This window comes from Phoenix dactylifera, unplaced genomic scaffold (assembly GCF_009389715.1).
Source record: "Phoenix dactylifera cultivar Barhee BC4 unplaced genomic scaffold, palm_55x_up_171113_PBpolish2nd_filt_p 000822F, whole genome shotgun sequence".
Taxonomy (NCBI): Eukaryota; Viridiplantae; Streptophyta; class Magnoliopsida; order Arecales; family Arecaceae; genus Phoenix; species Phoenix dactylifera.
The window spans coordinates 30,756-53,449 of NW_024068189.1; the positions used below are offsets into that span (position 1 = coordinate 30,756).

The 22,694-nt window shown below is 40.0% G+C and overlaps 2 protein-coding genes across 3 annotated transcripts; both read right to left on the bottom strand.

Annotated features, from left to right (window-relative positions):
- Window positions 1–2,387: 2,387 nt before the first annotated feature.
- LOC103707307 (bifunctional riboflavin kinase/FMN phosphatase-like) lies at window positions 2,388–8,798 on the bottom strand. Of its 2 annotated transcripts, none has more exons than XM_039120544.1 (11): window positions 8,591–8,798; window positions 7,634–7,766; window positions 7,274–7,460; window positions 5,178–5,308; window positions 4,967–5,036; window positions 4,791–4,856; window positions 4,330–4,484; window positions 4,148–4,243; window positions 3,091–3,242; window positions 2,928–3,011; window positions 2,388–2,840 (listed from the first exon to the last, which is right to left on the bottom strand). In XM_039120544.1, the coding sequence occupies exons 2-11, from the start codon at window positions 7,707–7,709 to the stop codon at window positions 2,712–2,714; spliced, it is 1,146 nt and encodes a 381-aa protein (XP_038976472.1). In that variant the 5' UTR covers window positions 7,710–7,766; window positions 8,591–8,798; the 3' UTR covers window positions 2,388–2,711. The 2 variants fall into 2 exon arrangements, with proteins under 2 accessions (XP_038976472.1, XP_038976471.1); XM_039120543.1 differs by having other exon boundaries at window positions 8,648–8,797.
- Window positions 8,799–17,127: 8,329 nt separating this feature from the next.
- Window positions 17,128–22,297, bottom strand: LOC120107316 (E3 ubiquitin-protein ligase WAV3-like). Its single transcript, XM_039120548.1, has 2 exons — window positions 21,617–22,297; window positions 17,128–19,456 (listed from the first exon to the last, which is right to left on the bottom strand). The coding sequence occupies exons 1-2, from the start codon at window positions 21,869–21,871 to the stop codon at window positions 17,534–17,536; spliced, it is 2,178 nt and encodes a 725-aa protein (XP_038976476.1). The 5' UTR covers window positions 21,872–22,297; the 3' UTR covers window positions 17,128–17,533.
- Window positions 22,298–22,694: the final 397 nt, after the last annotated feature.

Below are 22,694 nucleotides of genomic sequence, written 5' to 3' on the forward strand. Positions count from 1 at the left end.
CCCTCTTTCATCTTCCACATTGGACATCTCATGGGGCCACTTCATTCCTTAAAGCCACCTTACCACCCCAACCCACCATTATTGCACCACCTCCTCATCTTCCCCTCCTCTTATCCACCCTCCCCCTCACCCTCGCAGAGATCAAAGGCATCCAAATTCGTCCCTTCCTTCTATCCACCCTCCCCCTCACCCTCGCAGAGATCAGAAACATCCAAATTCGTCGCCAGGAACCTGATCTTATTCATCTACTTGAGAGGCCGCCATGCTGCCGTCCCCATTCTCATTGAAGCCCCCACCTCAACAGCAGAAATTCGACGTCAACTCCGCATTCGATCCCCCTCATGAGACACTTCATCATTCCAATCCTCGCATTCGAAAACCTCGACGCCGACTCGAGTTGCACCCGGTCGCTGGACGTCGCGAACCAAGACGAGCATAGCCTGCTGTTCGGCAACTGCGAGCCCGACGTCGCGGCGACGATGGACGTCATGAGGACCGAGATGGACGGCATGCAGGGTGGCAGCAAGGATTATCTCCCGGCGGGGACGACTCATCAGCTGCCAAAAAATATGCTTCGCCTTCCCTCTGTGATGAGGACTGGGACGTAGCCTCCTGCGTTTTGGGTTTTTCTAACGGGATTTTTGCTGTTTACTGGGATCGTGCACGTAGGGACGGGATGGTCGTCGTTCTTGAAACCATACCCATAGGTTTGCCGTTCTGATCCAAAGCATTTAATGGTGCAAGCTAGAAATTATGCAAACCAGCTAGATACAAGTTCAAGTAATTTTCTTGAATATTTTTGATTCATTTACTTTTCTTAAAAACTTCTATCGAGAAATTTTCAAAATTATATTTGAAACTTGGTAGACACGATCTTCTATCCAAAAAAAAGATGCAGCTTTGCTAAATTTTTTTATCGAGATCAGTGTTATGCTGTCTGGTCACATTTTGGACCATTTCTCAAGCTTCGTTGATGTGTGTGTGTATGCATATATGTATAGACATATAGAAGAAAAGACAAAAATGTAGAATCAAAAATAAAATAAAAAGAACTCATAATTCTTAAACATCATAAACCATCTTTGTAAACCTATGCAAGCTTAATATTCTCCACAATATCAACATTAGACAACTTTTAAATCACGCCTATATCTAAGTAAAAGATGACTCAAAATATGACAGATTTTAAAAATCAGAAAAAGATTATTGTTAGATTATAGATGAACATTTTGTCACTTTTTGATCCAAAGAATTAGATTTTAGCTGTGGGAGAAGTATCGATTATAGATCTCAAAAAAAATATTTTTAATAAATTGGAAATTACAGAAATCTGATATATGATCAAAAAGTTATGCCTTTCTAAAAAATTTTTGTTCCATCTAGATGCGGCAGGATTGGATATTTTTGTTGTCGTTGTTGTTGTTTAGAGCCGGATTTGATTGTTCAATTTGACAGATTTCTGAATCTATTCCAAATTAGTTAGATTATTTTCCATAACCACTTCCCAACATTTTTTTTGATATAATTTAACTAAGACCGCCAAAATCAAATGGGTAGAAAGGCGTTGAAGAAAATATTTTACAAACAAATATGAGCCTTAGGGTTGTCCTTCTTTCTTACCTTTCTCCTTAGCTCCTCCTCCTCCACTCTTCTCTTCCAAGGCAAAGAATAAAATTTTCTATTTTTCTCGCTGGAGAAGCGTGAGAAGAATGTTTTCATGTTCATCAGAAAGGTGGCTCCGTGCTTAATTATTGGTACAAAAAATGGTGGATCGTAGCAGCAGCAAGATCTAAATCTCAGTGACAACTAAAATTAGTGTTTCATTCTAAATGCAAGCTGATTTCCATATATATATATATATATATATATATATATATATATTCATCATGTCTCTATAAAGAGACATCCCGGTGCACCAAACTCCTACCAGATTTAGAAAAGATCAGATGTATGTAGTGTTACCTCACTCTAGACATAAAAAGATTATTTCTGTGTTTCGAATCCACAACATCCAGACTGTGATGAAGCAATCTTCACACCGTTATTCATCATGTCTTTATAGCTACTATTATTATAATTGATGTTAATACTTTTCTGAGAAATCCATGCAGAGGAGAAAGGGAAAGAGATCCATCTCTGATTTCCATGGTCCGTGTGACGGGCTCCACACGTGATCTTCGCACAACTATAAACACATCTATATTCATTACGCAAAAAAAAAAAGTCTATATGCTCAAGGCATTCCTTCATTCAGTTCTGACAAGTTTATATATATATATATATATATATATATATATATATATATATATATATATATATATATATATATATATATATATATATATTATCTTTAATTACAAGAGCATAAAATTATCCATCCATCATTGCACCACCATGTGTAATCTTATTTTAACTAAATTAAACTCTTTTGGTTCAATTCTCACTCTTTTCAAGGGAAAGCTAGAGAGATGCTGGCCAAAAGTTAAGATGCATGGTGCATGTTACATGGCTGGCACAAAGCTACCAAAAAGCTTTCCACAAGAAAGAGCTAAGCCTCATCAAGCAGTTCTATAGAGTATTAGGATGTTCCAACCTCCCATATGGAATGTTTCATTGAGATCTCTCATGCAAGATTTCTCTCCAGAGCCCTTCAACAAGGGCCTTCTCTTTTTTAAACTTAAATACTACCCTGCTTCATGAATGACATTCTATCACAAGGAACTTATTAAGTATGGTGAATCCTTGGAGCAGGCATACATAGGAAGATCTAGAGCTTTCTCTGCAATTCTCCCGTCCTCCTGAATCCTCGCTATCAAGCTCTCTAGTGATGGAAAATTGGCCTGTGTATTTCAAGCAATAAGGATACCACATCTGAGAAAAGCAATTAAGAAACCATCTCTAAATTTTGTTGTGTTTAACCCAAATACCTCTGGTCTTATATAGCCCACTATGGCTAGATGTAGCTCCTCTCCGTAAAAGTCCTCATTGAATTTGTGAAGCAGCCATGGTTCCTGTGAGCAATGATATTTAGAGGAAACGAAAAAAAAAGAAGAAATAACTGCAGAGGACTTTCGAGTAAAGCACACTCACTATAGTCTTTTCAGTGTTGTCGAAATATGGGTTCCAACCAATACTCATGACCATCTTATAGATACCCCGTGTTGCTAGCCCTGCCCAGCCAAAATACACCCCAGAAGTATGTTCCGAAAGTAATGCAGAGAAGTTTTCTGCAGGTAAGTTAGCTGCAAGAAAGGAAAAACAAGTTTTCAATGGTGGCAACAAGTTCTGCATACATGGAAATTGAAACCCATATAATAAATATAATTACCAAACACTGATCCACTAAACTCACTAAAAGTTTGATAGTTGCATGACTAGTATATTACAGGGCAGAAAACAAATTTTAGCACATGATGTTCCTAGAATATTTAATGGAGCCTCACCTACATGATAAAGAAATGACTGCTAATCAATTCAGATCTGGATCAATCTGAAATTTATGACAGAACTTGGCCCCTTAACTTAGCAAATAGTGTAAAACAAAGTCAACTTGAAGCTCCAAACTGAAACAGAGAAGAGATCGGCAGGGTATCACTTGGATCAGATGTTCAGATCTACAGAAAGGAGATCTGCACCGGTAGTATTCAGATATGACATATAGCAGTAAGATGCTGCATTTGTAGCAATAGAGAGAACTGAATGAGGGAAAAGATGGAAAGATTTAAGAAGTAAAAAAAGGTAGAATAAGAGAGAGAAAAATATGATAAGAGAGAAGAGAAAATAATAGAGAAGAATATGAAAAAGGTATTAATATACTTCTAATGTCGAATCAGGATCAACTAGGACAGAAATAAAGCATTGGGTCAAAGTCTTCTTTGGTGTCAAGGTAATAGTTATGAATAGTCATCGACTCCCGGAAAAAGGTAGAAGAATAGGACCTATTATGGGACATACAATGTATTACAGATGTATGGTCATTACGCTTCAACCGGGTTATTCTATTCCACCCCAGACCCCAGCGACTTCAAAATATTTATATTACAGGAAGATGTAATCCAAGGCATCTTTGAGAAATGTATTAATTGGCAATATGATGTTATGAACACCATCACCACCAGCATGATAAATGTATTAGATTGTGACTCACCTGTTGGTATTCCAAGTACCTTTGAGCCACGGCCAAAACCTTTGATAACAGGTCCTCCAATATACCATGGTTCAATTGGCAAAGTGCCTTCTATCCCTGTCATCCACTAATGGCAGCTTCATTTTGGGGAAATGCTATGAAAAATTACAGCTATATATGAGCAGCAAGGTTGAGTAGCATACAATCTTCGAATGGTGACAAACCCCACTTTTCAGGATGCAGATCGAGCAGAGAATTGATCACCTCATCGGCTGAACTGAAAGAACTAGCTTGTTTTGGTAAAGATGGTACAGCAACCACCTTCATTCCTGCAGCCTTGCCAGCCATGACACCAGGCCTAGACGGTACCAAAAATTAGTTATCATGACTAAACCAATTAATTGAATGCATGGCATTAACTAATTAACAGTTTATTAAAAAAGGAACATAAGTCAGCAATAGGTTGCCTGTGTTAACAAAACCATTGGTCACTTATATGATTGCTTTTACTACTCATCAAGCTATTTGTAAACAAAAACAAAAGGCATATCCGGCCAATACATTTTGGCAATGCAGCATCCATGTGATATATGACAAAATTATATCCAGAAATAGGATCCATATCAGCAAAAAGAAAACGATAATAAACATTAGCAAAACTTACAACGAATCCTCAATCACTAGGCAGTTTGATGGATCAGCATTCATTCTTCTAGCAGCCTCAAGGAAACTTCCAAGACCAAGCAAAAATCAATAATTCAGACTAACAAATATTAATTTTCTGAATTATGGCAAATAGGTGAAAGTTAACCAAACAAACTGTATTTTGCAGTGCCTCACATTTCAGGAGATGGCTTCCCCATTACCACTTCATCACCACCAACAACCGCAGTAAAGGATCCTTTCCAGCCTATACATCAGAATATAACAAACTGGTACCCTCAAAGATTGCAAAAGATAACCAAAATGTCCAAAACAACAACAAATTTGCTTTTCTATCTATGGAGGATCAATAATTCAACGTGTTTCCAGATTCTACCAAGAAATATACCATGATGGTAGGAAATCTTGGCTTCTATATTTGATTTTGGAGAGTTTGAAGCCAAACACATTGGCACCCCCTTGCTCCTTAGATGTTTAATTAGCCGATTAGCACCTGGAAGAGCTTTAATATTGCACCATCTGCAGCAATCAGATGCATTTATCTATTATACCTCATGACAAGGGACTGAAAATTATTGTACAACCACCAATAAATTTTGAATTTAACTGTACTTATATGTTTCGCTAAAATACTGAAAAAGACAAAGTTAAGAAGCAGGCAACCTTAAATAAGGAGAGATAAATTGCACTTCCAACTTTAATTGTCACCTAGGGTTTTGACTTGCAGTATCTGAGTCAACTAATCAAGTTGTACGGATATGGTAGGCCAATTTACACATTGTTTTGAACTGTTTGAACAACTGAATACTAGATTCATAAATAAAAGCAAGCTAAACAAGCCCAAGACAGAAATATTGTTATATTCACTAAGCACTCTTTGATCAAATTACCTTTTCATTGTAGCATCCATGAATATACAGATCAATTAAATGATAGATATAGCACTAAAAATGCCAGTCCTCGTGGTTAAAATGCCTCAAGATAAAAAGAATTGATACAAGTGCTTAGCTATTTTTATGGCTATTATTTTGTAAATGCCGTTTGATTATAAGAAACTTACCTGTTCAAAACATACTTAAATTTGAATAAAGACTAAAACACATACTAATAAAGAACAAAGGTTTTAAATGTGGATTGACATGATCTGGTCATACAAAGAGTCCATCAAACATGTCCCCTGCAAGAAAAGGGACAGAGATACAGATATTAGAGGCAATAAATGCTTGAATGGATGTGGCCGAAGGACTTGAAGAAGCTTTATTTAAATGCTAGACTAAACACTCCTGGAGTAACTATGAGTTCCGGAATATTACATTTGTCATTGTGTTGGAAATATAGTATGACTGATGGATTAGACTGATAAAGGATAGCAGTATAGGAGTAAAGTAGGGTAATCTTTGTTATCATTGTTGTTATTTATTATTTTTATACTTGATGTTTATCTTCAACTTAATTAACATTCTAATTGTTTCTTCTTCTATACACAGACATATATAGAGTTAACCAGATCACTAACTTATATAGTTCTACCACATCACCTACTATCTGCCAAGTTAGTGTAAATCATCAGCACCTTTCAGGAAAGGTTTTGTGGGTAGACAAATGTATGTAATTTTCTTTCCACGCTTTAATGGAACCTCATTTATAATTGTGCTTTATAGATGACCACAGAATGATCGGACAAGCTCCTAAGGTTAGTTCATAATTCATATAAACTTCATACTCTGAGGATGTTATTGATAAAAAATGATAACCTTTCCAGTTTTTAAAATACTAAGAAATAGCTAGCTCTGCTTTTCCTCTCATTTCTTTTTCCTAATAATAATGAGTGGTAATGCAAAATTCATTCCAAAGGCATCTAAAGAAAAGAAAAGAACACATCAACCAAACCTCCCTAGGGCTCATAATCAATACTAATCAATTCTTTGCAAACCATCTATAGTAGTTAATACTTCAATAAGAAAAAGGAATATTAGAATGCAATAACGTATGGTCATTATGATTCAATTATGTGTGAAGATGAATATGAAAAAATAACATGACATCAATCTTGGTATCAGATCAATCTTCAAGTCAACTCTAGGATTACTGATAGTAGTCATGGATGTGATAGAGATTTATTTTTTAAAAAAATCTAATTCAAAAACTTTGTCACTGAACTGCAAAATCGCCCACAGCATTCTTTCAAAAAAAGTAGAAATTGAACTTAGTTCCCATGATTTTTTGTTTGCTTCATCAACATGGAAATGAGCTCGGTTTGACATGAATCAGGTCTGATCTAGTCAAGCTAAGTTGGGATGACTCAAATCATATCCATCTACACTAAACCAAAAGGCACCTTTTTTCCATATATATACTAGTTATTTGACGAACAAAGAAGATAATAACATCAATATGTTCATCCACATTAACTTAGCAAAAAATAGCCTTTACATTCTGAAATAGAGTGAAGTTGAACATGAATAACATGTCATTGAAGATTACTTGTCAGAAAACATTGGAGTAATTGTGGACATGAACTCTTCTGGTGTGCATGGGAGTCCATAGTCTTCCACAACAGCAGTTGCAACTTCTAAAGGTGTCCTTCCAACTATTCTGTGAATTCCTGTGCTCCTCCATGTCTTTCCATATTTGACTAGAAATTCTTTTAATACTTCACTGACAACGCCATCTGTTTTGAAATACAAAAATGAAATATAAACTCCAAAGGAATAAATGGGAAAAAAGGAAAAAGAATATTTGAGTGTATAAGATAATAGCACTTGAAAACATGTGATATATATTCTTAGGTCAGAGATACAAGTTGCCAGAAACGATCATGAAGAAGAAAGAATACGAGCGCACCTGTATTTAGAAGTGTACCATCCAAATCTAGAATGACATGTGAGATCATCCTAGTCATAGGCTTGGATGCAGTCATCTTCCAAGCTTAAAGGAACTCTAATGCAACGTAAGTAGCTCTATCAACAAGACTCACCTGTGAGACAGATAATTTACCTAAGATACCAAACAGTGATGTGTGCAACTAAATAACAATATTGCATATGACGAGCAGCTTCAACTCTTGGAAGCAAAGTAAATATCTAATCCTCAAGAAACCATCTTGAATGATTTTTATGGTGGATTCGGTAGATTTTTATGTAAATTTTAGCATATAAATTATACTACAATAAAATAATTAAATCTCGCAAGAAATTGGACTATTGGTGAAAGTAGATAGATATGCAGAAGTTAGTCGACCTATTTTGTTACTGTTTCTTATAAGCTTATGGTGACATTGGAAAATGGTGTAAGATAAACAGCAGTACTCTTAGTTTTCCCCAAAGAATTGTGATATATAAAACAAGAGTTGAGAGCAAGCAGTAAAAATTACAAGAAAAATCGCAAATCCTTTGAATAGATTATCAAATTACATACGAATGTTGGGTAGAATTTCTTCCAAATTCTTATTCGTATATACTAGGAAATTTGCACATGATGGCTAGAGTATTTCTAAATTTTATGGATAACATTTCTGTACGCGATATAAGGGCATAGATAAATTGGTTATGGTCTCTGGACGCTAAAGCCAATGTCATCAGCCACAAATATCAATATATACAAGGCTTTCACTAGTGAAATTCAATTTTTGAAATCAATACCACCAAAAAACAAAAAAAAAAATCTACAAAATTAATCAAAAGACGTGAAAAACTAAACAAAAAAAACCCTAAAAAACAATTCAGATGAGATGACGGCCAGATTAAAGAAAGAATATGAAAGGAAGAGTTCTTTCTTTGAGACATTTTAACAAACAATTACCGGAAGGATAGAAATCATCAGCAATGCTTGCAAGCACAACATGCAGCAGGAGTCTACCTCTTTCGAATCGGGTGTTCACAGGGGTTTGTCAAAGATTAGACTCCGTTGCAAGCTAGAGAGAGGCCTCGCTTTGTCCGTTTGGGAGGGGATGGATAAAAAGACGAGTGAGGACGGAATGAAATAAATACCATAAGTCGGATGCCAGTACTATGGAGGAGAGAAATGGAATAAATTTGAACCGTCAGATGGTTTCAGGACTAGAGTAGGGGTAGTTCTATACACCCCCCCCCCCCCCCCCCCCCATTGCTTAGGACACCCCCCAAAAACCAAAAAATAAAATACCCAAACTAACCTTTAGTGTAATTACCATATTGCCCTTGAAATTTTCTCATACACCCCCCTTCCTCCTCCTCCGTTTCGTTTTGAAAAGAAAAAAAAAAACCCCCTCAAACCCCTCTTAAACCCCTCGATCCATTTACATCGTTTAGGCGATCTTTGAAGGAGATTTAAGCCCCATTCGAAGCATGGACAAGCAACTAGTGATTTGGGACGAAGAATCGGCCGCAAAGGTACGTGTTCCACCTTGTTTCGAAATTTTTTTTTTTCACGGTTCGTGCTCCGTTCGGCACTGGATCGCCGAACAAAAGGCTTCTGTTCGGCTGCACAGTGCCGAACAGAAGCCTTCTGTTCGGCTGCACAGTGCCGAACAGAAGGCTTCTGCTCGGTTGAGGGTTGCCGAACAGAAGGCTTCTGTTCGGCACTGTGCAGCCGAACAGAAGCCTTCTGGTGCCAAATCGCGTGCCGTGCTGAATTTTGTGCCGAACAGATCCTCTGATTCATTAATTCTTGGTGATAAATTATTTTATATGTAGGGCTATGCTACAACCGAATCGAGTATAATTGGATCAGAAATTGTACTGGATTACACAAGCGAATTTACAACTTACGAGGTATTATAATGTATTGTGCAATTTTGTAATAGTTTAGCGAGCTATTTTTACAACTGTGTACTTACATAAATTGTTTAATGTATAGATCTTCAAGAGTAGAGAGGACTTGTGTAATTGGTGTCGTGAAGCTGGGAGGCGAAATGGTTTTGTTGTTGTAATCAAATCATCCGATGCAGGTACCATTTCTAAGAAACCCAGAATTACGTTAGGTTGTGAGAGGGGTGGGACGTACCGAACCAAAAAAGAAAAGCGAATAAAGACTGCCTGTGGGACAAAGAAGTGTGGATGCCCTTTTGCATTAAGAGGAAAGAAATTGGATACTGCGGATGATTGGATATTACTGGTCGTATGTGGAGTGCACAATCAACCCGCTGCAGAGAATCTGGAGGGGCACTCATATGCAGGGAGATTATCTGAGCAGGAGACGGAATTGTTAGTGGATATGTCGAAGAGTTTGGTTCGTCCAAAGGACATATTATCCACATTGAAGGAAAGAGATGCCCTCAATGTTACGACTATCAAGACTATCTACAATGTACGTCAACGGTTTAAGGTTGCAGAGAAAGCCGGGAGGTCTGAAATGCAACATCTATTAGGTAAATTATCAGAGGCTAAATATATTGAGTGGCATAGGAATTGTACTAATACGGATGTTGTGCATGACTTATTTTGGGCACACCCTGGCAGCATTGATTTGTTCCGTGCATTTCCCCGTGTGTTGATAATGGATTGCACGTACAAGACGAATAGGTATCGTCTTCCGCTCTTAGAGATTGTGGGGGTGACATCTACTGACATGACATTTTCAGTTGCTTTTGTATACTTAAATTATTGAGGGGGAAGAAAGCTATACTTGGGCATTAGAGAGATTGCGCAGTGTTATAGCTGATGATGTTTTGCCTGAGTTGATTGTTACAGATAGAGACTTGGCTTTGATGAATGCAATTCATAAAGTATTTCCTACTGCTAGACATTTATTATGTAGATGGCATATTAGTAGGAATGTTTTGGCCAAGTGCAAAAAATTTTTCGAATTGAAGGAGAAATGGGATAAATTTATTATGAGTTGGAATGTACTAGTGCTGTCCTCCACGGAAGACGAGTATAATGATCGCTGGAGTGCACTGCAGAGAGAGTTCGGTACCTATCCAGATGCACTACAGTATGTGTCAGATACTTGGCTGAGCAAATACAAGGAAAGATTTGTTGCGGCGTGGACGGATACATGCAGGCACTACGGAAATGTGACGACAAATAGGTATCACAAATAAAGACTCATTTAATTTTAATTTGCCTCAATTCTTATATCTAACTTTCATTTGTTTACTAGGGTCGAGAGTGCACATGCAAAGCTCAAAAAGCAGCTTGGATCAAGCCAAGGAAGTTTCGAGTCATCTTGGACTAGAATAAATGGATTGATTGAGTTGCAGCACAGCTCCGTTAAAGCCTCATTGGAGAAGAGTTTATTGGTAGTGCAGCACAACTTCAAGCCAGCTGAATTCAAAGAGTTGCGAGGTTTCATATCTATAAGTGCGTTAAATCATGTCCTCGCCCAATCGAAACGAGCCAATTCAGTTGGGTTTGATGATTCAAATTGTGGGTGCGCTATTCGACGCACACATGGTATACCATGTGCTCACCAGATTGCGCGGTACAGGGTGGAAGGTCGGCCCATTCCTCTCGACTGCATAGATCCTCATTGGAGGAAACTTGATATTCTGCCTACCCCCCCGTGCAGCCAATTCAGTTGAGTTGTGATGCAGAGTTAGATTTGATTGCGCTACGATTCAAGAAGTTATATGGGGCTTCTCAATTGCAGATGATCAAGAAGTTACGAGAGATTGCAAGTCCAGATAGTACACCTCTTTTAGAGCCTGCAAAACGGAAGACTGGTTCACGTGGGCGCGCTTCAATGAAGGTTGATACGTCTACTCGACGTGACCCATCTGCGTTTGAGTTGGTTCTATCTGGACAGGATAGTTATTCACCTGGTGTTGAGAAAGTTACCATCCGCAATCCATCTACTCAGATTCAAAAGAGGCGGCCCAAGCAAAAGGTAAGTACCAAATATTTATTTCCTTACAATAGGTATCACAACGTCTACGGGACGTAGCATCAAATAGGTGCCCGGCACCTAGTGACGTAGCCTCTGAGGGACCCATCCGTACAATGTCGGTACTGATACCGAGTGCAGCTGCATTACGCCGCCGGTGCATGTCAGCATCATCATGACCTCCCCTAGCTCCAGAATGAGTACTCGAGCGCAGATGAGGAGGCTGAACTGCAACGTGCGTGATACGGAGATACCACTCCATGTATCCCGGTACGCTGTCTGATGGCCGGGTAACTGGGTGGCTCCTGCTCGCCTGGCTCAGCACGTGGTCCTCCCACCGCTCCCAAAGCTGATCCATATAGGAGTAATGTATCCGGTACGAGCCTGCTGTGGAACCTCTGTTGGCTCGCGTAGGGGCTAGTGGCGCTCGAGGGATGGTCTGAATACGACCAAACTGTCTAAGAACCCTTTCTGAATGATAGGGTTCTACGATATCAAGGCACTTGATGGAGCCACTAAAAAATGCGATATCAATATATGGGCGATCTCCCCGAAGCCGATGATGGGGATCCCAAATAACCTGCAAAACAAAAGGTCCATTTCAGTTTTATACTATATCGCATATTAAAAGTACTGACAAACACAAGCAAATGGTAATATGATACGTACCTCATCGATGCTCAAAAGGTCCAATGACTCACGTAGAACCACTAAATGGTCCATCGTGGTACGGGATGGAGTACCGGGCATCCAGCGGTGCACGCGGGGACTGGCATCAGTATACTCGAGCGACGGGTGAGGACTGAGTGCTGGAAAATGCTCATAAATCCATGCCTGCAGAAGCGTCATATAACCACTGATCTGTCTCACTGATGACCTCGACGCAATCCCCAACTACCGATACAAATATGCTAAGGCAGCTGTACCCCAGGCATATGTGCTCACCCTATCCAGATCCCGCAGTAAACACAGATACGCTATAGGCACCCTGGTCCCACTCTTATCAGCAAAGAGTGTGCAGCCTAACAAAAATAACAAATAGGCTCGTGCTGCACACTCTATCCTCTGCTGGCTGTCTCTATCAGATACAGAGTGAAACTGAGTCCTCAGCCACTCCATCCTCACAGACTGACCGCGCGATGACAGTACCTCCTGACGCGCGTCTCCAGCTGACACCCCCAACAACTCCACAAGTAGCTCCTCAGCATCCCGATCACTCATCCTCTCAGGAGAAACTGCTACTGAGGCACCTGCGACAGGAATCCCTAAAATGGCGGATACATCATCCAACGTGATAGTGATCTCGCCAAATGGTATATGGAAGGTGTTCGTCTCGGGCTGCCATCTCTCTACGAAGCCCGAAATCAGAATCTTATCGGTGAATCGATAAGAGCACTGTACTAACTCTATGAGGCCCGACTGCCTCAATAGTGCTTTGAACCTGGTATTTGGTTGGTTTGAAGACCACCACTTCCATTCACCAACCTTGGCAGTATGGTTCATGCACTTTAGTGGAGCCCGTTCCTGTAATATAAATGTATAATTACTACTACTTTATAAAACATCAATAAACAAAATATAATGCTATAACAAATAAACAATACCTGTTGCCTCCAGATGGAAGCTGCTATATGCGTCCTGAAACTGATCAGGACGGACTCATCCTCTGGACCTCCTAGACATGGTCCAACGGACTCATCGTCTTCGCCCCTAGCGGGCATATCATCATGCTCTGACTCAGGAGAGTCCGATGGCATATGAGCAGGCTCGGGAGAAGCAATCCTAGCACGACGTCTCCTAGCTGACGCCGTAGGTCTAACTCTGGCGGGACGGGGATCCATGTCTGAAAATATAGAAATTCAATGTTAGGCTATATCAAAGAAAATAATTCAATTGCATACATAAATGTTCGGCACAAAATTCAGCACGGCACGCGATTTGGCACCAGAAGCCTTCTGTTCGACTGCACAGTGCCGAACAGAAGGATTCTGTTCGGCTGCACAGAGCCGAACAGAAGGATTCTGTTCGGCTGCACAGAGCCGGACAGAACCCTTCTGTTCGGCACTGTGCAGCCGAACAGAAGGCTTCTGTTCGGCACTGTGCAGCCGAACAGAAGGCTTCTGTTCGGTTGAGGGTTGCCGAACAGAAGGCTTCTGTTCGGCACTGTTCAACCGAACAGAAGGGTTCTGTTCGGCGATCCAGTGCCGAACGGAGCACTGGAGGCGGGGGGGGGAGCTACCTCGAGGTGGTCGTGGAGGCGCCGGCGAGGTGCTCGTTGCTCGGGAGATGGCCGGGGAGGTGGTTCCGGGAGAAGCCGGCGAAGTGGTCGGAGATCGGGAGAATGCCGGCGACGAGAGGGAGAAGGGGGAACGGGGGGGTTTTGGGCGTTGGCGAGGTGCAATGCACCGACCGACGACGAGAGGGAGAAGGGGGAGACGGCGGGAGGGGAGGGGAAGAGCGGGGTGGGGGGGGGGGTTTGGGGGTGTAGAGAGCAATTTAGGTGAGGGGGTGGGAAGGGTGGGGGGTAATTTAGGAATTTTCAATTTTTTAGGGGTGTCCTTAGCAAATGGGGGGGTGTAGAGAGTATTTAATTTTTTTTTAATTTTTGGGGGGTGTCCTGAGCAATAGGGGGGGTGTATATAGAACCACCCCTAGAGTAGACTCGAACAACAAAAGCACAAGGCGGCGTCCATCAAGCAAATGGCCCAATAGATGGAGAAAAGCCCAACCCTAATCGATGCAGGAAGCGAGGAATGGATAATTAAATTTTATAACTATAAAATTAAAAAATATTACTAAGTGAAAGATGGATCAAGTTAATAATATGTTAATATAATTCATTTGCTAAGACTTCAGAATAGCCGAGCATCTCCTCGCATGTCTTTAATCTGACCAAAAACTTTGAAAGTGATACTTGATGCTAACCGACCGACTCCTAGGATTTTGCAGATCTAGGCTACCGAGCTTATAAGGTGCGCAAATAGTTTCGCATGCAATAAGGGTGGGCTTCTTTGGTTAGAGGAGTGTCCCATGAAAATGCTTAAAAGAGTTGATCGAGCTTGTCAACTGTTCTAAGAGGTATAGCACAATTAGACATTAGGTAAGCCACCAAAGAGCCTTTCATTTCCACCCTCAAGCCGGTCAAAGGAATACCCAAGTAATTCCATATTCCATTTTTTAACATCCATCCCTAATATTGTGGCAGCAGAGTGCTAAACCTCCACATGAGTGGATGGACTAAAATGCACATGAGACTTGGATAAGTTCACATTCTGCAAGACTGCAAATGATACTCCTTCGAAATCAACTTAAGGCGTTGGGCATTGCCAGTAGTTGCCACCCATCTTATCCTTTACGGATAATACTGAAATCTCCGATGAGAACCATAGACAGATTGAACTCATGAACTCTATCTACCTCTCACCATAATTTCACAACTTCTTGCTCATTGGAGATAGCATACACAACCCCTAACATGCAAGAAGGACCCTGATGTGGTGAGATTATTCCGAATTCTTGGTGACAATTACTGGATACCACTGGACAACCCTAAAGCAGGGATGACAAAGACTTTCCACCAATGACCAAGGAACATCTGTAGGATTAACATGATTAAATTTAGGGAGAGCATGAAGGGTGTATGCAAACTCCAATGATTAACAGACCACCATAATTTATATCTAAGGAGAAACTGCAAGCTGAGAAGGATCAGAAGGACTCTGCTCCAGAGGTTGTGTAGTAGTGCAAGACATTCCCACTGTGGACGGCCGGCATTAAGGTACAGACATCAGCAATATGGCCTATTCGAACACAGAAGAAGCATTCTCATATTGAAGCACTTGCCTGGGAAACTTAAAACTCCAGCTAAAACACTGCACATTGGCCTCCATTTCTATCAACTTCAGAATGCCATGGGAAACTTATGCTTTCCTAGGAAGTTAAGAAGAGAGATTCTGAGTCTGTGCCTAGGATATCCAGAAAAAATTTCAGTAACGGTGGACTGACAACCTAGTCAGTATTCATATACATTTTAAGACTTTTGTTGTCCATGGTCATCTTGGAACACTATTTTAAACTTAGGCCCCATTTAGGGAAGCTTTTGGAGGGCTTTCTAGCTTTTCAAAAATACTTTTGGATGAAAAAGAATGTTTGGTAAAAATTTCAAAAAGCTATTTTAGTTTTTCCAGAAAACTAAAAACAGATTTTTGAAAGAAGCTCTATTTTGGAGCTTTCAGAAAAAGCTGTTTTGAGCTTTATCGTAAAGCTGTTTTTTTGACCAAAATACCCATAATAAAATATAACAATTACATACTTTATTCTTTATAACCCTAAAAATCTGTTGGAGCCCTAACAAAGAATCCTAGCCATGGATCAGACTCCCTTCCGTGCAAAAAAATGTATTTTTGTTTTCTATTTTTGTATCCATCTATTTAATATTATGTTATATTATGAAAAATTAATTCACGCTAATAATTATAATATTTTATACCTTTATTATTGTATTATACTATAAATATAATATTATATTACATTATATCATAATACATTAAAATGTTATATTAAGTAATTTAATATTATGTTATATTATGAAAAATTAATGTACGCTAATAATTATAATATTTTGTACCTTTATTATTGTATTATACTGTAAATATAATATTATATTACATTATATCATAATACATTGATATGTTATGTCAAATAATTTAATATTATATTAAAATATTATACTATCGTATACAATGTTATATTAGTATATTATAATAATATTATATTACATCATATATTTATATATTAATATAATTATATTTTATTATGTTTTGTTATATAATACTATACAATGTCCTTTATGGTAATTTTGTCATACAAAAATATTTTTTTATTTTGTTCACCAAACACATGTTAAAGTGCCACAATACTTTAGAAATGTAGTTACCAAACAGCAAATAGCCTTTTATAAAAGCTCTATTTCAAAAAGCTCTACTTCCAACAACTCTACTGCTAACAGCTTTTCCAAACAGGGCCTAACTCAACTAGTAGAGATAATTAACTTTGTAGTTAACTTTGTTGCAAGCTGTTAGAATTGAAATGCCCTGTTCTTCGAGCCCCCCCTAGATCTGAATTGATAATATATTTTTACTATTACTATGTATTAGTAAAAGCTGCCAACCTACGGAACAGTGAAAAGCTCCCTAGTTGAGCAAATTCTCCCCTACTCTTTACTCTAATGAACAGATAGTCATTAATGATTATCTGTTTAAACAACAGATTTAATCATGTAACAGCATATCGATCTGAGTATCCAAAACCTCCCCAAAATTGTTGCAACTCATGGTCTTTTACAAGCCACCTAAGGCAAGGTTAACAATTGAACCCCACCTATCACACCAAACCTGGGTTTTTACCTGGCAGAACTCTTGCCATTGATAGCTGCTCCACATTGTTCCATCTGACTATGAAGCAAACCCAGTAAGATAACCAGACAAGATTGCCTTCCGTAATATAACAAGTTGAGACATCCAAGCCAAACAAGGTTACAAAGAGACCGAAGAGTTGAAATAAATGAATTAGCCAAATATTACAGAAATTAATATCCAAAATTAGAATGCTCCCCCATGAATTCCCAAATATTACAAGCGTATACCGCCCTATTTAAGGGAAAACCTTCTCTAATATGCAACACCAAAGCCAAAAAAAGAGGGAAAAAAAAACCGAGCTAATACCAACACCTTTTTTACCATTGAAACCATTATACCTCCTTTCACCTTAACCCTTCATTTCTGTCCACCTTCCCAGATTTTATTCATTTACAACCCGGGAGTATATCCCCATCTAGTATGCCATCAAGACCATTTACCCCCACCTCAAAATATGAAGATAATAAACGAAAACATTAATACAATGTTTTCCCTTGTTCTTTTACAGAAATGGTGAACTTAATTACCTTGGCTGCGGTTGTGTCGCGAAGGATGAGGACCTGACCGGATGGATTGGTGGGTTGAGAAGCCATGGAGATGGACTCAATGTCTGCGATCGCTCTAGCATGTTGACCATAGATGGTGTCTGATAGGCATGAATAAGACTAACACTGTCTGTCGAGTCCCCACGCAATGTTGCCCTCTGCCATGAATGTGAGCTGAGCCCTGATAGCACATATGCCCTCCCAGAAGCCTCGTACCTCTGCCGATTAGCCATCCTCTCCTGCATCTCCTTCAGCTCTGCATCCAGAGCCAAGCACAACCTGTCACCAGATCGTCCTGCCAGGGATTCAGACAATATCCTTCGACGCTCCTCCAGGATGGACACTGCATCAGATAGCGCACCCTGCTCAGCTGCAGCCCTCGCAGCTTCCATAGCCTCTGCAGCCTGAACACGATTCTTCTCACGGTCGACCTCAATTGACATGGTCTGGCCTGCAACAACCTCTGGCCTCTGAATCCTCAGTTCTTCACCTTCCAAGTTGACAGTCTCATTCATTACTGGATCTCTATAGGAACAACACACCTTCAGCAGCACGATCTCTTCACGGGCTGGTGGAATGTTTACAGATACCAGGAAGTCCCTTTCTTCATCGGCATACAGGTCACCCAAATCAATTGATCCACTCCGTCCATCACCTGCCACCTGACTTGCATAGCTGCCTGACTTGATTGGAGCAAGTTGCACACCTGGGTGCACACACTCCACACCCACCCACGTCTCTTGCACAACCACACTCAGGAGCCCGCCGATGCATTGAGCAAATGCATCTTGAATTGCACCCTCAGTCTCAATAAAAGAAAAAGTCCCACCAGAGGTTTCTGAGATTGAATGCATGGAAGCAGAGTCGTGATCTGCACCAAAACCAAAGGCATGGACAGGTATTTGATAGCTGGTTGCACCACGAATAGAGGATGGAACAAGTGATTCATAGTCTACTTGTGAACGCTGAGTTCCGCCAGAATTAGAGGCTACAGTATATGTGTCCTGCCCATCAGAGAGAAGAATGATGCTGCATACCGGGTTCTTCTCCCTACGCTCCTCAATCACCTTGGCCCCCTTCCTGAGTCCCTCAGCAATGTTAGTGCCACCATTGGCCACCAACGAATTGACAGCTTGCAAGGCCTGCTGCCTACCAGAGTCAGACATCCGACGGAGGTGGAAGAGTCGGCGTGCAGTTGAAGAGAAGGCAATGACAGAAAGCCTATCAGAGGGTCCTAGGGTTTGGATAACAAACCCCATGGCACGCTTAAGAAGTGCCAGCTTTGTGCCAGCCATGCTGCCACTTACATCAAGCACTGTGACAAGGTCTACAGGAGCACGAGAGGTTTGTGAGGCTGTTGAGCTTGCATTGATGTTTCGGCTAGAAACCTGGTCTGTGCTGGCGTGTGGGGCCTTCAGATGGATCAGGATGGTGAAGCTCTCTCGGGAGGCTGACTGAGGAATGGCAGAGAATTCCGGGTACACCTTGACCTCCACTGTTTTACTACATCCACGTTGGGAGTTTCTAGTTGTATCAGGCTGCAAGTCTAGAGGCTCGTCGTCATTGAAATAGATTGGCTCTGAAGTGTGGAATAGAGGAGTGAGGTGGTGCTGCCGGTTTGCAGAATCTGCACGAGGAAGCCGACGCACAACAGTCATATAGCCTTCTTCTTGAGGCCAGTTAATTGGGTTTACTCGCGCTCTCCCATGAGGATGCTCAGAGGGAGGGGGGGCCTGGAAGGGGATCTCCTTCCACTTGGCTCTGCATACAGGGCACACACGGTTGCCATGCTTCACATTTGACGCTATGCAATGAAAGTGAAATGTATGGGAGCATTCTGCAGTGAAGAGGGCATGGCCATGGCCTGATTTCATGGTGACAAGGCATATAGCACATGTTCTCTGAAAGTGAAAATTACAAGGAGCAAAGTCAATATTTCTAATTCGTAAATAATAACAGATTACGTTGTGCAAATGGTAACATTCTAGATCTAGTCAGCACAGCTAATTTATGAAAAACTGTATCTGCGCTGAAGCAGGGCAAAGAACAAGGGAAAAATAAACAACTGAAGATGAAACCACACAGAAAGCGTTCCGAGGTAAGGCCATTAACATAATCTAGTTCTTTGCAGGAGAACATTTAGCAAGCCCGTAGTTCTGCAATCTCTTTTTAACATTATACCATTATTTGCAATGGGGCTCAATGAAAAATGCTAAACGAAAAATGTTAATCTTATCAGATCATGCTAAACTTAATAGCAGCAATATACAAGTGCATGCAACAATGATAATTAACCATGTGACAGTAAAATATCACCTACGCTCAACCCCTGTTTTTCTAAACAATCTTAAAACTGCATTTTCACTTCCTACAGAAATAAGCTTCCATAAAATACATAATACTTCAGTTGTAAATCAATATCTACTGATGGAATAAGGTAAAGTCTAACTGAAGCCATTTTACACAAATGAACTAACTGAACTAGTATCAAACTCAGATGGAGTAATCAGCCAACAGTTTAAACATAACAAAGAAAAGCTCATAGAGTAACCAGGGAAGAATCACTACCAAAACTTAATAAATAAGCAGATGCAGATACCATGTTAACAATCAAAATAGACAATGATAGTGTATTCAAATTTTGGTATATTGGATGGAGGGTAAGGCTGATATTGGATCGGATATTAGTATATCCATATCTATATTTGTTTTGTTTGATGAATATAGACACGAACACGGATGTTAATTAGATGTAAAAATTTATATACATATTTATTTTAAACGGATACAGATACAAATCGGATTCCAAAAGTATGGATATAAATACGGATATAAATCGGATATAAAGAATCAAAGATATTACTAAGTAGATGATCAATTAAATTAATAGTATATTAATAATGGTCATTTATTTTTCTTAAAAATTTATGAGTGCTATATAAAATTAAATAGGATTACAAATAAAACCGGATATTCGGATATGGATGGGATAGTTTTCTATCCATCTCCATATCTATTTTTCTTTAATGGATATGGATACGGATATGAATATTAGTCGGATGCTCAAATTTCTATCCATATCCAGATAGTTTCGAATATGAAAATAAATCCAGACAGATATTATCCGATTCACTTTCACCCCTAATGCAGCAAATATAAATATATATATATATATATATACATAACAAGGTTATCCATCTACCGATCAAAACAGTATCAAGATTCAAGTTGTTTATTAGCAAAGCAAAATCTAGGAAGATTGTTAAAAATTTCAGTCTAGATGGGATGATACTCAAGTTTTAGCTAAGAATATTTTTTTTCAAGCTTTCATAAATATCCAAAACATGAATCAGAATTTCTACATCCACTTCCCAAGATACAAATTGAGTAAAAGTTACAGGACCATGAGTTAAAGCAGGAAATCTTTGACCAACTTGCCCACCAAAATGACGGCCAAAATCATCATTTGCCATTAAATTCCTCTCAACTTATCCTTGTGGAATGCTTGCCAAAAACGGTCAGCAGGCTCACGGTTTAAAAAAGAAAAAGAAAACAAAAAAGCTCTTCTCATGAAACAGTAGTGTTGCTGACCAAGGAAGCGACTTTCCCTTTCAAGGACCCCGGGAGATTAAAAAAAGAAAGGCAGTCCGAATTTTTCCCTCTTTTCTAATGAACAAGAATGGCTCGTGGTCCTCTATGGAACTGCTGCACGTCATCCTCCACAGAAGAACAGAGATAAAATAGAAAGGAAAAGGAAAAAGAGAAATAAAACACCACCACCCAAATGCATGATTTGAAAGAACAACTGCAAAAAGATAAGCAAAAGAAGAGAAAACCAACACGGAGTTCGTGAAAAGATGAAACCCCAAATGTAAGCACATTTCTACTTCAAAATCCCGAAAAGATCTCATTTGCCATGGAAAAAAAAAACATGTTTTTATGCTTCAAAACAACAAGGGAATATCTTAATTGCACGACAATTCAAAAAAAAAAAAGCAGAAAAAAATGAAACATTCGACAAGGATTAGGTGATGAATCTAAAGAGAGAACAAAGGGCACACCTTTGACGATCTGCTCCCGGATTTGGAAAGCCTGAGGCCGGCGGAGGTCGGGGTGGGCGTCGTCGGCATGAGCGCCTGGTAATCCGACGCCCCCCAAGGCGACACCGGAGCCGCCTCCGACGCCGCACCATCCGACGACGTCCCGGAGGCGTGCCCGCCGGAAGGCGAGCCACCGTCATCGTCCAGATTGCCCGGAACATAGACGCAAAGATTCACCGCCAGCGCCCTCTTCGCTCGCCTCCACGCGGTCTCCATTGCCCACTCCCTAACCAACACCCCCTCCTTCTCGTGCCACTAGGGTGTGTTTGCTCGGAAACCCCGGACCCGACGAGCTCAAATCCGAGGGTTTCTCGTTCTCCACGTACTCCTTGGAACAAGGAGCGGATCTCGGAGCAAGAGGTGCCAAGATTGGATTTTTTTTATCCGGTTTCCGTGGAATGGGGATAGAATCGAAATACAGGAGAGGAGGGGAGGGAAAACAGGGGGAGGCCGGGTTAGGAGGAGCACTGGGTCGCGAGAAAGATCTGGTGCTCCTCTTCTTTAGCTAGCCCAGCCGCCATTAAAGAGAGAGAGGAGGGCGAAAGAGAAAGAGAGTTAGAGAGAGAGAGTTTTGACCTTCGAGAGCAGCCTTTTGGGGAACGGGGAGCGGAGGGAGCGGAGGAGAAGAGATTTGCGTGGCGAGAAATATATTGCAAAATTTATGGGCCTTTGACTTCACACTGCCCCTCATTCATTACACGACGGTGAACGAGAACCGTGGATTTAAAAGGAACCGCGTTTCCATCTTGGGTTCCAGGGCCAATGATTTGGATTTCATTTGGCTAAATTATTTTTAAACTTAATTTTTTGATTGCATACAAAAGAATTATTTATTGAACAATGATTTGGATAAATAGTATTTCATTTTTATTCTTGACGGGTATTTTAATATAATAAGGATGGTTATAATGTTATTACTTTAATTTCAAAAATTGAAATCCATGCATATTCAAGAAAATAATGTCAAGGTAGCTATTATAATGGCCAATAACAATTTAAAAAAGGTAAAAAAATTCATGTGTGATTGTTATTTTTTTAT